The 15,057-nt window shown below is 34.8% G+C and overlaps 2 protein-coding genes across 2 annotated transcripts; both read right to left on the bottom strand.

Annotated features, from left to right (window-relative positions):
- Positions 1–889: 889 nt before the first annotated feature.
- LOC125061526 lies at positions 890–10,249 on the bottom strand. Its single transcript, XM_047667002.1, has 6 exons — positions 10,228–10,249; positions 6,002–6,044; positions 3,784–3,833; positions 2,334–2,549; positions 1,122–1,307; positions 890–942 (listed from the first exon to the last, which is right to left on the bottom strand). The coding sequence occupies exons 1-6, from the start codon at positions 10,247–10,249 to the stop codon at positions 890–892; spliced, it is 570 nt and encodes a 189-aa protein (XP_047522958.1).
- A 1,727-nt stretch (positions 10,250–11,976) lies between these two features.
- LOC125061108 (protein artemis-like) lies at positions 11,977–15,047 on the bottom strand. The gene is made up of 4 exons (XM_047666324.1): positions 14,835–15,047; positions 14,494–14,718; positions 13,315–13,765; positions 11,977–12,486 (listed from the first exon to the last, which is right to left on the bottom strand). The coding sequence occupies exons 1-4, from the start codon at positions 14,887–14,889 to the stop codon at positions 12,105–12,107; spliced, it is 1,113 nt and encodes a 370-aa protein (XP_047522280.1). The 5' UTR covers positions 14,890–15,047; the 3' UTR covers positions 11,977–12,104.
- Positions 15,048–15,057: the final 10 nt, after the last annotated feature.

The raw sequence follows: 15,057 nt of genomic DNA, 5'->3' as shown, positions 1-15,057 counted from the left end.
CAAACCATTTATTCATATAGGTAACACAATGTTCACTTATGAACGCCAAAAAAGAAATATAGGTACATTAAATGCTTATTTAATTTTCACATTTACTGTAAAATTAAATAAACTACAAGCTCCCTCTTTATCAGAATGCCAAATCATAAAATGACTGCTTCACGACTGATTTGAGCGCGACCGCCGCTGCGAAAACCGCTGTGAGAGTTCGAAAAGTGAGTTACAGAATCGCAAGGCTGTTCTCAAATCAAGGGCGTAGAACGGAAGAGAAGAACTGGCAATAAACTCTCCGCCACTCTTTTAGATCAAGATTTTTGTTTTATACGTTTTTAAGGAGCTGAAACTATTAAACCATGTCTACATGACATCTTAAGTAATAAATAATAATAAAATAAATTAACAAAGATTTGTCCTCTATCATTGCCATGCCTTAATAAGAACGGTGTGACGGGAGTCACAGTTCGTGATAAGTCTCGATTCTGGGTCCCAATCGAAGACATGTGCCGGGCAAGGCTGATCACCTAATATTCTTTATAATAAAAGCAGAAGTTGCACGGTGCGCTAGACTCGCAAAATGGCGGTGTATGGGGTCAAGGGCCACATTTACTTAGGGGTTAGGTTAGGGGAACAACTCAGATTCACTTGTGGGGATCGGCAACGCTGCGCTGGAGACGTCATTTGTCATCTAAGAGCGGGGCCACACGATGCGGTAACGGTGCGGTGCGGCGCCGCACCGCAATTACTTCGAGCTATAGGGTGCCACACGGGCGTTGCGGTGTGGCGTTATATTTTACCCTTTCCCGCCCCATCTCTCAGGTCACAACTCCAACGCGCTTGCAAAGTCTAGAATAAACATTCCAGACATTCTGGGTAAATTAAAAACAAAGTTTTATATCGACATAATTTTATTTAAACATATATCTAAACTAATTTCTTCATATTCTGAAACAATAAATTTATATTAAAAATACGTTACAACTATATCAAGATTTTCATGAAATTGTTAGAGCGAGATAGCCTATTCACAAGAGCAGATAAGCGAGCCGTAGTATAGAATACTTTTAATTCCAGTAACACTAAGTACGATAGAAAAATTTAGCAAGCTATAAAGTTAAATTTACCTTCAACGATCCCTCCTTGACAGTTCCTCCGTTCAAAAGCGCATCGGTTTTGAAACAACACAAGATGGTTGTCGATCAGGCTAACTCCACAAACAGGTTCAAGGGTGTTCGAACACACAGATTGACAGCCGAGACGTAAAAACATTACATACATAGAACAATACTTGTTGTCTACTATGTCATACTCTGAAATATAAATAAACGGATAATACTTCCGTATCACCTCGACGTCCGTCGTTCCACAACTGTGCGTTTCTTTAGACAGTTTTTGCAGCGTACCACCACTATGTGGAACCAGCTGCCCACTTAAATATTTCAGAACCAATTCGACTTACGAACAAGAAAGAGCGTTCCAATTCTTAAAAGGCCAGCAATTTGCTCTTGCAGTGTCTGTCGGGCGGCGGTATCACTTAACATCAGCCTTTTGATTCTGTAACTCACTTTTCGAACTCTCACAGTCGTGAAGCAGTCATTTTACGATTTGGCATTCTGATAAGGAGGGAGCTTGTAGTTTATTGTTTATCAGAATGCCAAATCGTAAAATGACTGCTTTACGACTGATTTGAGCGCGACCGCCGCTGTGAAAACCGCTGTGAGAGTTCGAAAAGTGAGTTACAGAATCGCAAGGCTAGGGTCACTCGCTGTGGTCATAGCAGATATATAGGAACACATATATAGATTAAATTTAATAAATTCTATATATTATACATTGAAAAAAATAACTAACCTATAAACTAAAATATATTATTAAAAGGAGTCCCTTTACCGTTTACGCAAGGTTCCGAAGATACTGGCAGCGTTCCCCCTTTGAATTGCTAGACTAATTCTTTGTCCGAGGTAGCTGCCAGATCTTCGGTCTCCTGTGATGTCGACTAACCTTTTTGATATTTCTTTAAAAATGGTCTAAGATCCCGATATACATCGACCTTCACCAAGATGCTTATTTAATGAAACGTATTTTATATTTAATTTAATATGTCAATAAATTTATCTAATAATCATACCGGTGAAATGTTTAAAAAAAAATTTTTTTTTTTAAATATTAATTAAACATACTCTGGACTGAAATTTGCTAGGCAACCCATATGGATTATATTTATTGACATATTAAATTAAATATAAAATACGTTTCATTAAATAAGCATCTCGGTGAAGGTCGTTGTATATCGGGATCTTATACTAAAAAAAAAAGTATAATATATCACTACTTACTGAGACTTCCTCTGTATGTGGAGCACATATTACTCAAGATGAGGTGACAACCACTTTGAAACCACTTAAACCGAACCGTCTTCCGATTCAAGCCGCACACGATTTTGTGGTAATCGTTACAATGGTATGGATCGCACCAATCCATCCAGGCTGGATGAAATGGTTTTTTGAAACGTTTCGTCCATGACTCGTTCATCATTGGTTTCCATATGGCTTCTACAAATTCACAAGGCAATATTTTTAAATTATATATAATATATTATACATAATAAATTATATAATTAAATATAATAAATTATATATTGTTAGCGGACTAACGCCATCTTGTAGCAGAAACCTATATAACGCGAAGCAATACCGGCGTTGACTCACTTTTATTTCGAGACTTCGTGCGGAACGGTCGTGTTACTAACCTAACCTCAGATTTTAAAAGTCTAAAGTACCTACACGTTCTAATCTTATGTGTTAACTAATAATATAATTAAATATCTTAATATATATAAATTACATGTCACGTTGTTTGTCCGCTATGGACTCCTAAACTACGGAACCGATATCAATCAAATTTGCACACCGTGTGCAGTTTGATCTAACTTAAAAGATAGGATAGCTTACATCTCAATTTATACCCGCAATATTATTTTATTGCAATATATTTGTTTATTATTTGATAGTCACAATTCCAACAGATGGCGCTGTGTTAAAAGTACCAACGTTTCACATAAGCTACAATTTAATGGCATAACCACCAATAAAGCATGGTGGTCCCCATGACTGGTGTTCTCCTACCGTTTCCCTTGAATAGTTTACTACTATGTAATATAACAAAAACCTTAGCCACAGCAACGCTTGGTCGGTCTGCTAGTATTATATATAATTAAATTATCGTACAGTTTCAGACCTGCCCAAACGAGGTAGCGTCCCAATTAACTGATTCCGATCCCAGAGTTGCGAGATCAGCAATGTAATTTATCAAAATTGCTGGCATAAGTCGCTATGTATATTGTATGCACACGTAAATTAATCAATAAAGCTTTTTATAAATTAGACGAATATTTAAATGATCCTAATCCTTGGGATTGATTTGCTCCAGTTCAAACAATTTGTATGACTCGAAACTTAGCGATTAAAAAGAGTGGCGGAAAGTTTCTTGCCAGTTCTTCTTACCCGCTCTACGCCCTTGACTTGCGAACTGGTAGTAAATGTAAATTAACAATTTAACTTCTTTTTTGACGTTCATAAGTTTACTTGTTTATATGAATAAATGATTTTTGACTTTGATTTTTGACTTTGACTTTATACAAAATTCTGTTGACACTGGACTATTTTATTAATCATACGCCTTTAGCCCTCTCGCTTATAACAATACGAAATAAACAGGACATATATCTATCTCCTAACTATTGACGTGTTGATCATTATAAGTAAGTAAACACTATTAAACTCTTACCGCGAATTCTGTCCCTTATGAAATTCGGATTTTCAACAATTGCTGGAGGCCTGAAACAATCTTTATGTATGTATATTTGTTAAATATATTTAAAATTGCGTAAGGGGAATTAACACCACACAGGTGTGAGTCAAGTTAATATAGAATTACTAGATGATCCGGCAAACGTCGTTTTGCCATGTATATCATTTATAATAAAAAATAGAGGTTGATCGTAGATGGGTGAAATTTAGGGGTTGTATGTATTTTTTAATGCTGTATCATAATAAAATAAAATAATTTATCTAAGAATTAAAAAATAATAATTTAGGGGGGGACTACCCTTAACATTTAGGGGGATTAAAAATAGATGTTGTCCGATTCTCAGATATACCCAATATGCACACAAAATTTCACGAGAATCATTCAAGCCGTTTCGGAGGACTTTAACACGTTCGTTGCATTACGAGATCTATCAGATCTCTTGCAGGACTTTTGTATTGTGCGTTGAACATAATCGTGTTTTTTCACTCCTTGCGGGAGGATGTAACTTGTAAAGTTCTTTAAGGATGAGCAGGACAAATATACATATTTGCTTCCTACTTAAAGCTGAATTCAAGGACTTTAAAAAATAAATTAGAGATGGATTAGGTCCCTAACGCACAGTACTGTAATTGTTTTAATTCCTTGCGTTAGGAGATATGTCGGTACTCGTGAAATCGTACGCCTCGTAGACGCAAGAGATGGAGGATGGGATTTTTAGTGTTGTCCTAGAATCGACATTCGGGAAGTCGCGGGCACGTTTTGGAAATAACACTCGCGTATATACCAGCGTGTTGATTATTTTTGATAAACAATGAGTGATTAAGTTTAAAAGAAAAAAGTGTAAAAAATCTATTTTATTGGTGAGGTTTCTAACAAAAAATCAACGCCGGATTATACTGCTGCATCGTCCAGTAAAATATTTGTTTTTGGAAAATGTTCAAATTTGCCCCCCATTGACTAATAATGACAGTGATTCTGATTATGAAATATTTAACGATAAACCTTTTTCGTTGGAGCACAAGCAGTTAAACAGCACTGACGCTTCTAAAAAAACTAAACGAATTGTTACCATTTGCGCGTAATGTGCAAGCAATCAATGTGCTTACCATGTTTTAATGAAAAACACTTTGCATAATTAATAAAACTTTTAGAATCGATAACTGAGATATTATTTTATTCCCATCACTACTTACTACACATATTGAACTATCTTCGGGTGCGGTACGAGATACAATCGATATCTAATTTTTTTTTGGTATTTGTAGTTTATTCAAATGTCGTAACTGCGTGCGAACCTAGCAAAATATAAAGCAATTAGCTATCTTTCACCCACAAAAAATTCTAAATATATGTCATTGTTTTTTTGGAAGATATAAATTATTTTCAAAAGTGTATTTTTAGGAGACTGATTAGGTCTCAAACGCACCAGAGGATATGCTTGTTACGAGATCTTTTAGATCTCCAACGCACCAGCTGAAAGTTCTTTAAAAATGATGCCGCAGTGAACGTGTTAACTACAAACACCGCGACACGAGAATTTTATATATTACATATGTTTTATCATTGCGAAGTTGCAATCTTCCACGAAGCTCGTCTTCTACTAAAAACGATATTATTTGACTGACCGCAAAAGAACTCTTGGCCTCATATATAAATCACTTCTTTCTATATTATGTTGCATGATAATACTGAAATCTGCTGTTCCACCAAATATATATGTATATGTAAAGAAATAATTATATATAATTAATTATCTATTATGTGTTACCTGATGTTTCATTTCATTTGTTTTGTTAGTCTGTGGAACAGACGCTTGTTTTGGCATGACATTTAAATTTTAATTCGAACTTTTTTTTGTTGGAAAATTTTGGAGGGGCATTTTTAGCCAAATGGCTGAACTATAAAGACGTGTTTATGGCTGACGCAAAAACCGTGCAGGCCAAGCAATAAGGGGTAAAACATTTTGAACTATAAAGGAAATAGATAAAAGTGATTATTTTCAAGTAAAATAACAAACTCTAAATCGTGTTGCTTTAAGCTAGATATATTTACATTTCCCGTTAAATTACGAAAGCCTCCCCGATGATGCGATCTAGTTTGCCGTGTAGCGGGAGTGCACAATACACATGCAGGGAACACGTGTCCGTTGGTGAGAAAGATGGTGATAACTTCGTAAAAAAAGATAAACACTTACGCAGTTGCATCCTTTCTGAGCTTCACTGAAAAAATATCATATACTTACTATTTGTTTCCAATTCATTGTCTTTTATTTACTCATTAAACGATCCTAACGTATGCGGGCTTTTCTCACGTAAAATCGTTGGTACTATGTAAGTTCAAATAGCAACGACGCTTTTAGTTCTCTCAATACTCGAAGTATTGACATGGTTGGTATAGCACGGTTCCAAATTAATATTGAATTAATTACTATCGCTATTGGGAGTTACATATTACGGGTACAGATCAAACTGTATAAAGACCAGACCATATGTCTGCTAACAAATACTTAAATAAATACTGCGTGAAATGCCGTTTTATTAGCACAATTTACAATTATTTTGGAACTATTTTACGTGACATGTTTTGCGTTTATAACATGTAGAAATCGTATATTAGAATTAAAATTAAAAAATACCTATCTGTATTGAATTAAAAAACAACAACGCAAAACTCCATTTCATTATAACATTGATTGAAAACTAAAAAGTACAGTCAGAGAACGTATCAAAATCAAAATTAATGATTATTTTTATTACTTTTAGATTGGTTCTCGCATCGATTTCGTTGTTTTACCTTTAAGAATAAATTATGTCTATGTAAAGATATATATGCCAGATTTTATACACAAATCTTCGGTCCAACCTCCGACGACTGCATGATAATCAGCTTCTATTGTGGGTTTTACTGTGACTCTAGGATACAATGTAAAACATACATATATACAAAACAATTTATTATTCTTGTGCTAAATACCGTATATAGAGAGATTCAGTAATCCGAGGCCCAAACTTAAAGAGGTTGTAGCCCCACTGATTTATTTTTATTTTATGGTATGAAATTGGCCGCCTATGGAGACAGAGGCTCTTTTATCTCTGCCTTTTAATAAACTTAAGAAATGTATTAAAGAAAAGCTGTGTAAAAAGGCTTACTATAAAGTTAAAGATTATCTAGTTGATAAAAGGGCCTGGTACTAGTGCTAGACAGGCTACTTCTAATTAATTTGCGATATTTGTTTTAAAATAAGTGTTGTTCGATGATTTCCTATTTTAAAACAGTATCGAGAGTTTTTTACTCCGCCTTTTTCTCTCGGCCTACACCCTCTGTCTTCTTTGCCGATGTACGGATGTCTACCTATTCAAATTTAATGACGTGGAATGACTAATGAGTGATATAGTCCTTTTCATGAAAGACGCGTCCCCCAGACGCGGCGCTGCAATCGCATAACGTAATGTTGCCATTTATGAGTAAAAAATTTACCTATTTTATTTACATTTAGCAGATGTAATTTATCAAATAATATTATTTTCCGCATGTAAAAAGTTTGCATTTCTGTTATGTAAAAAGTATATTTTTATTTACTTATATTAGCGGTGTTCTACCTATTTACAGGGAAAAGATGAGAAAATAGGGTAAAGAAAAGCAATACAATTATTTATTCAGAGTTTTATTGCATAATAATTGTTGGGTTACAATTTTTTTCGAAGTACACGCCACTATTATACCTTCGTTTGTAATTCTTGTTACAGTTTTCTCTGACACACCTGCAATTAAATTATGAACAATTAAAAATAATAGTAACTTTAAGTTTATAATGCTTATGTAATATGTAATATATGTTTTAATTTCAGTTACCTAGTTTCATCACGTTATGTATTTTTTTCAATATTGTCGCAAAAACGAATTTAAATCATAAAAGTCCCATCAATACAGCAAAAAAATATTAAATGGCAACTCTAAAAAGTACCTGATATGGCGGCAACTCTCTTCCGAACATTGTTTAGTGGTATTAAAACACCTTGATTCTTATGTTCCGCTTCACAGAACTCTTTCACCTTTAATATCATTTCTCGAGCCGAACTTTTTACAACTTTTGGCATTGTAATCAATCTTTAAAATGCACTAAGCTAGTTAAAAATTCACAAAAATCTACCACAACAAACGAACTTGATAACATCGACGAATGACAACATTACCGACCTGTCAAATTTAGTTCCAAAAATCACCGCGGGACTTCTTTCATGAAAAGCACTATACCTGTATCTTATGTTCCATAATAAACATTTTTTTATTTTTCTTTATTTCATACTCTGCAAGGAGGCTCGCGTCCACATTGCAAGTCTTTGCGACGGATGTGCCTTCTGTGGCAATTAATTTGCGAGGTGCAGCGATGACTTCAAGTGGTATGTCTACTGAAATTCCAAACATGCTTTCTAAACATGAGAAGGATGGTCATAGTGGTACGGAATGGCAAATTGTGCGCGGTAATCGGGCTAATAAGCGTTATAAACTATTAGGTCAAAAAGGGTGTGCTTCGACTGTGAATAATGATAAGTTTAAGGCCGCGGACGTTAAGGTACCGTTGTTTATATCGAACGTGAGTACAGAAACGAGTGAAGAGGATATTATTAGTTATATTAAGGCAAAAACTAATGAAACTGTTTCTTTAAAAAGAATAAATATAAAAACTACAAAACTGTATAATGCATATAAGGTATTTGTTCCGAAACACAAATTAGATTTGTTTTTGAATGGCGAATTTTGGCCTAACGGCGTAACGTTCAGACGTTTCGTCCAGTTTTTATATAAAACGAAACCTGGACCGGTTAAAGTTAATTAAATGTGTAATTATGAATAGGAATAACAAGATATATTGTAAATTTTGTACTTTTAATTGTAAATCTATCAAAAGATCGATTGATTGTGTTCGATCAATATGTAATGATTCGGATCTGGTAGCTTTACAGGAGACTTGGCTTCTTCCCCATGACATACCTATACTAGGGACTTATTCTAATAATTTCGATTATACAGGTAAGTCTGCAGTGGATACAACTGCCGGCTTATTGACTGGGAGACCTTATGGGGGAGTGGCAATTCTCTGGAGAGTGGGTGTTTTTGGTACAGTTTCTGTTATTAATTGTAATAGTCCTAGGTTAGCAGCAATTCGTGCTACCATAGATAACCGATCTATTCTAGTTTTTTCTGTGTATATGCCTACTGACTCAATTTATAATTTAACTGAGTTTACGGAGGTTCTTAGTGAAATAAGTGCTATCGAATTAAGTCATGATGTGGAAAGTGTATATATACTGGGTGATTTTAATGCACATCCTCAGGAATTATTCTATAGGGAACTGCTTAGCTTTTGCTCTGATCAGTCGTGGTTGTGTGCAGATGTTGAAAAACTGGGTATCTCTTTGAGTAATTACACTTTCTTTAGTGAGGCTCATGGAACGAGACGATGGTTAGACCACTGCGTTGTATCCGTGTCGGCTTGGCATACCGTTATTAATGTAGAAATTAAAGAAGATGTGTATATGTCTGATCATTTGCCCATATTCTTAGAATGTGATTTGGGGGTTGTCAGATGTAAGAAACTGATCTCTGTCCTGCCACGTAGTGCAGTTACCTGGGGTGAAAGAGATAATGCTCAAATAAATAGCTACCGTGATCTTTGCAATAATTATTTAAAAGAAGTCGATTTCCCTCAGGAGCTAGCCAGCTGCTGTCACAGATCATGTTCATTGCCAGGGCACAAGCTTATTTTAGATAAATTATATCATACAATAGTTAATATTTTATCTGAGGCTGCTGTATCAACTCAAGTGGTAAAGCCTAGGAAATGTAGACAAAATAAGTTATGTGGTTGGAATAAACATGTTCGAGAGGCTCACTTGGAGGCTCGGCTTAGGTTCAAGTCCTGGTTATTTAATAATCGACCTACTTCAGGGGCGGTTTATGAACAAATGTGGCTTTCTAGAAAAGTTTTCAAGAGTCGCCTGAAGTGGGCTCAAAATAACCAGGAGCAGATCAAAATGGATTTAATAGCTGAGCAGAGAGCCAACAAAAACTTTGCTCAATTTTGGAGGTCCACAGGTAAATTGAATCTTAGGCCTAGTATCCCAGCGAGTGTAGGGGGTGAAAGTGACCCAGAGAAGATTGCGAATGAATTTATGAAACATTTTAAGGTACGGTCTCCTCTAGGCCCCTCAGTTGGAGCACCTTCACCCGTCGGGCCTAGTGAATCGCCAGGGTTTTTTGTATCTGCCAAACAAATTAAAGATATTTTAAATACCATGGGCAGAGGTAAATCTCCTGGGCATGACGGGCTCAGTATTGAGCATTTATGGTATGCAGGTGGTCACTTACCTAGAGTACTATCTATGTTGTATTCGTTATGTATCAGTCACTCGTATCTACCTGCGGCTTTAATGGATACCATAGTGGTTCCTGTTATTAAAAATAGATCTGGTGACATCTCTGATAAGGGAAACTATCGTCCTATATCTCTTGCCACTATAATGGCTAAGGTGCTGGACAGTGTGCTTGACTCGAGTTTGAATAGTTATATGAATCTCCATGACGCTCAGTTTGGCTTTCGACCAGGACTCTCTACTGAAGCTGCTATTCTGAGTCTGAAGCACACTGTCCAGTATTATACGAAGCGCAATACACCGGTATATGCTTGCTTCTTGGATTTGACTCGGGCCTTTGATCTTGTATCGTATGATGTGCTTTGGAGGAAGATGGAGGACAGGGGTGTGCCAACTCAACTGTTAAATATATTTAAATATTGGTATGCCAACCAGAACAACACTGTGAAGTGGTCTAACGCTTTTTCTACATCGTATAGGTCGGAGAGTGGTGTAAGACAGGGTGGTCTGTCATCTCCTAAACTATTTAATATGTACATTAACGACCTGATTGTAGAACTTAGCAGCATGTGTGTAGGTTGTAGGATTAATGGAGTAAGCATCAACAACCTTAGCTATGCTGATGATATGGTGCTGCTGGCTCCGACAGCAGGGGCGATTACAGAAATGCTGCGTGTGTGTGAGGTATACGCTTGTAAGCACGGCCTCATTTACAATGTAAATAAATGTAAATACATGGTCTTTGGGGGAGATGGTATATGCTCGGGGATGTTTCATAATATCTCTCTAAATAGTCTTGGCATCGAGAGAGTGAAGGAATTTAAATATCTTGGGCATATGCTATCTGAAAATCTAAAAGATAATATCGATATAGAACGGGAACGCAGGGCAGTGGCGGCCAGAGGTAACATGTTGGCTCGTAGATTTGCTCGTTGTAGTAAACAAGTGAAAATCACCCTTTTCAAGGCGTTTTGTCAAAACTTTTACACGAGTAGTCTATGGGTCGACTGTACTGTCAGGTCGCTAACTGCCATGCGTGTTCAATACAATAATGCGTTTCGGATGCTCTTGGGACTGCCTCGTTTCTGCAGTGCTTCGGAGATGTTCGCCCAAGCCCGTACAAATGACTTCTGGGCTATTATTAGAATTAAAACAAGATCTCTTTTGAGCCGGGTGCGGGGCTGTCGGAATAGCATCTTGAAGACTGTGGCAGATAACCTGTCTTCGCCTATCATGAAGCATTTTGTGCGTACACTTGTCGGTTCAGATCGACGAGTGTATGCATAGAATGATTCATGGGTTTATATGTTTTTATGTTTAGCTTTTTAATAATAATATACTAACACTAGTCCGTAAGTTTATACTAACATAATGATGGATTATTTTATCTGAATAAATAAATAAATAATAATAATAATAATAATTTACTTATGTTAAATTGGGAACTGACAAAAAAACAGATTTCTAGTCAAATAATTTAATAAAATATACAATTTTATGTTTTAATATTTATTTATTTATTTTATCACGCCTTTTTCTCGAGGTAGTCAGATACCACGTCTTCCACTTGCTACGGTCCTGACATTCCTCTCTCGCTTAATCCACTTTCATGACATTCATAAAGCATACTCGTCAGGGGAACTTTTAACTTCCTCTAGGCCTGGAGCTACATATTATAAATATATCAAATAAATGCATTATTTAACTCACACATTTACATAATTATGAGGGTAGTTCAAAATAATTTTTTTGTTTTCTTGACCAAATTTGTAGATGTGTCAGTGTCAAATGTGGCCTTAGAGCTCATGCATATTTATTTATAGAAAACTTGAGTCTAGCAGTCTTTGAGCTTTGTGTGAATTTAACACAATTCAACATCTTAATGCAAAAAGCTTCATACAAGGTCTGATTCCAAATTAAACATCAACTACAGAACTTTTTCACTATCATACTTTCCAATTTACCCTCTTCCCTCAAACTTTTTCGTTTCACCCCTCTCTCCTCTATATATGGATTAGGAAAACCAATCACTCTATCCGGTTTAAAATAATTGACAAAACCCAAAATCTCACTCCGACTACAGTGCGTTGCGAAACACACGTCCACTCGCGTCGGCGACATTCGTTGAATTGGCTTAAATGTGTTACTATTTATCCATTTCATCGCTGAGAGATGAATGTAAAGAAATTGAGGGTAGTTCCTTGGTATGCATGTTGAGTGATTCTTTTCGTCGCGTTTTGTACATAAATGTATGATTGTTTCATTATTGTTGTTCGTCACGCCAGGGACTAGATGTGATATTTTTCTGAAATAAATCAATAAATTAAAAAATCTCATTTTGTTAAACAACATTTTAAAAACCATTTCAGATTTAGTGAATAATTATTTCCGAAAAAAATTCAAAAAGATCACTGAGATCTTGTCTTGGAGTCACTGCTGTTTACCGATGATATGTAGTCCTAGATGAAACACACCAGCACTTAAAACCCAAAAATCTATGCAATGTGTCACCTATCGGCTGATCACCTACTTGTTTGTTATTTATAATCAAAGAAATGGATGCAATCTGTTGCAAGTTCTCAAACTTAAGTTCATAATTGTGAATGGTGATGAAAGTAATGTTAACCAATCAAAACAAAAGATATTTTCAATATTTGTTGCAAACTTTTTTTTTCAGTTTTTGAAGTTATACTTCTTTAGGAGCGTTATGAAAAATTGATGAGAGTGAAATTTTACGATGCGCCCGCACCGTGACACAAAATTAACAGAATGAAGTTGCCCACGGAAGATGCTAGGGCATTGGACATAATTTAAAAACAACATTCGAATAATAATAGAATTTATGTTACACTTAATGTCAGAGAATAATAATAAAATTTTATTTATTTAATTTTTCAAATGCAAACTGAACTTTATTGACTATAATGACTCCTTTTCCAGTCTTTGACTATTTAATTGTAATTAATTATTTACATGCAATCAAAAACTATTTTTTAATAATGCCAAAGAAGTATAACTTCTTACGCGCGTACACGCACCCTTTTTTTTAAATTAGTATTATAAATTATAATACAATAAGTTTACTGGCTTATGATTTTATGCATTATATAAATATGTAAAATTAAATAAATACCTATAAAACCTCCATCGGTCTTCATTAACATAGACTTTCCTTCCCAGCTTCTCATAAATCTTGTTAAATACATATTCATAACCATACTTTGCTGATGTATGTAACGCTACACCACTACCCGTCGACAAACACCTCTCTATCTCCTTTAAAATTGCATCTATACTCTGTGACCGTTTTGGAAAATTTTCATAAACCAGGTCTATAAATGTTGTATCTATATACATTGTGTTTATTTTTATTGGTTTCTCAGCTACATCATGCAAACCTGCATACTTATAAATATCTCTTTCGTTTATTCGAAAGTCACCAGTAAATAATACTGTAGTATTTATAGTTTGGAATAAAAACATAACTGCTCCTACACAATGTCCCGCTGGAACAAGTGTAACTGTCAAATATGTTTCATCAATATTTTCTTCTGGTATTCCCTCTAATGTAACAAGTGTTGATCCTGCAAATTAAAATATTAATTGATTTGGCCCCATAAAATTGCATGCTTGTAATAAATCTTAATATATATAAATTACGTGTCACGTTGTTTGTCCGCTATGGACTCCTAAACTACCAAACCGATATCAATCAAATTTGCACACCGTGTGCAGTTTGATCGAACTTAAAAGATAGGATAGCTTACATCTCAATTTATACCCGCAATATTATTTTATTGCAAATATTTGTTTATTATATGATACAATTCTAACAGATGGTGCTGTGTTAGAAGTGCCAACATTTCACATAAGCTATCTATCTTTCACATAAGTTCTCCTACCGTTTCCCTTGAATAGTTTACTACTATGTAATATAACAAAAACCTTAGCTACAGCAATGCTTGGCCGGTCTGCTAGTCTATCTTTTTATAGTATTTACCGAAATTGCCTAAACATATAACTCATATTAAAGCCTACAAGGCGAACTTGGATATCAGGTCGGAAATTGGGTTTCTATTATATTTAATAAAAAAATACAAACATAACAGTGTCTCTTTGATCTATTTCTATTTTTACAAAAATGGAACCTTCTCATAGTAAAGTTATTTTTTATAACAATGTTTCAGTCATGAGAAAATCTTATAGCCATATGAATAAAATTGAATAAATGTTTGATCAAAGTGCTGGTTTAAATTACTTTTAATGGTTACTTTGTGAATACAATATCTCTAGTGTTAAAAGCCAAATTTACCTAATTTCAAGACTTTTATGTAGTCTAATATTGTGTCATCCTTTGTATTATCTTTAATAATGGCAACTGACAGTTCCGTTGTGTAAATAAAAATGTTTTTTTCCTTGATATATTTAAGTAAGGAAGGCGAATGTAGACCTTGCATATGATCAGAATGGCAATGACTTAAGAAATATGCTCTTGGTGTTGTCGATTCTACATATTCAAAATTATCCACATGTAAACCTGTAATAATACAATTTATAAGTAAAATCTTATAATACTAATATTTCATGCCACAAATCTGTAGTTTACAAATTAGTTTATAAAAAAAATTTTATCGCTAAAATTATTTTACTCACCAGGTATTTCTTCGATTTTTCCTTGAAAAGAACTTCGTAAACACCTTTGAAACATTTTTAATTCCCGCGCAATCTTCTAATGAATAATATCCATATTTTGTTTCTTAGCTGTAACTTGTTAGTGGTAGTATCATCTTAAAATCAATAAATAGATGCAAATTGCAAAGCAAATAATATTTAAGGTTCTGATACACTTATTTATAATTTAATACACCCATGACCC

The sequence above is a fragment of the Pieris napi genome, chromosome 23, assembly GCF_905475465.1.
Source record: "Pieris napi chromosome 23, ilPieNapi1.2, whole genome shotgun sequence".
NCBI lineage: Eukaryota > Metazoa > Arthropoda > Insecta > Lepidoptera > Pieridae > Pieris > Pieris napi.
Note: the sequence above shows the minus strand (reverse complement) of the source record. Positions and strands in the feature narration are given on the sequence as shown.

Coding starts and splice junctions, on each gene's coding strand:
- LOC125061526 (XM_047667002.1), bottom strand. CDS start 10,249: ATGGTATCCATTAAAGCCGCAG. Junction 3,834..6,001: donor CTCAGAAAGGATGCAACTGC/GTAAGTGTTTAT, acceptor AGATTGTTTCAG/GCCTCCAGCAATTGTTGAAA. Junction 1,308..2,333: donor CACATACAGAGGAAGTCTCA/GTAAGTAGTGAT, acceptor TTTATATTTCAG/AGTATGACATAGTAGACAAC.
- LOC125061108 (XM_047666324.1), bottom strand. CDS start 14,889: ATGTTTCAAAGGTGTTTACGAAGTTCTTTTCAAGGAAAAATCGAAGAA. Junction 14,719..14,834: donor AAAAATCGAAGAAATACCTG/GTGAGTAAAATA, acceptor GTATTATTACAG/GTTTACATGTGGATAATTTT. Junction 13,766..14,493: donor CATAAAAGTCTTGAAATTAG/GTAAATTTGGCT, acceptor TTTAATTTGCAG/GATCAACACTTGTTACATTA.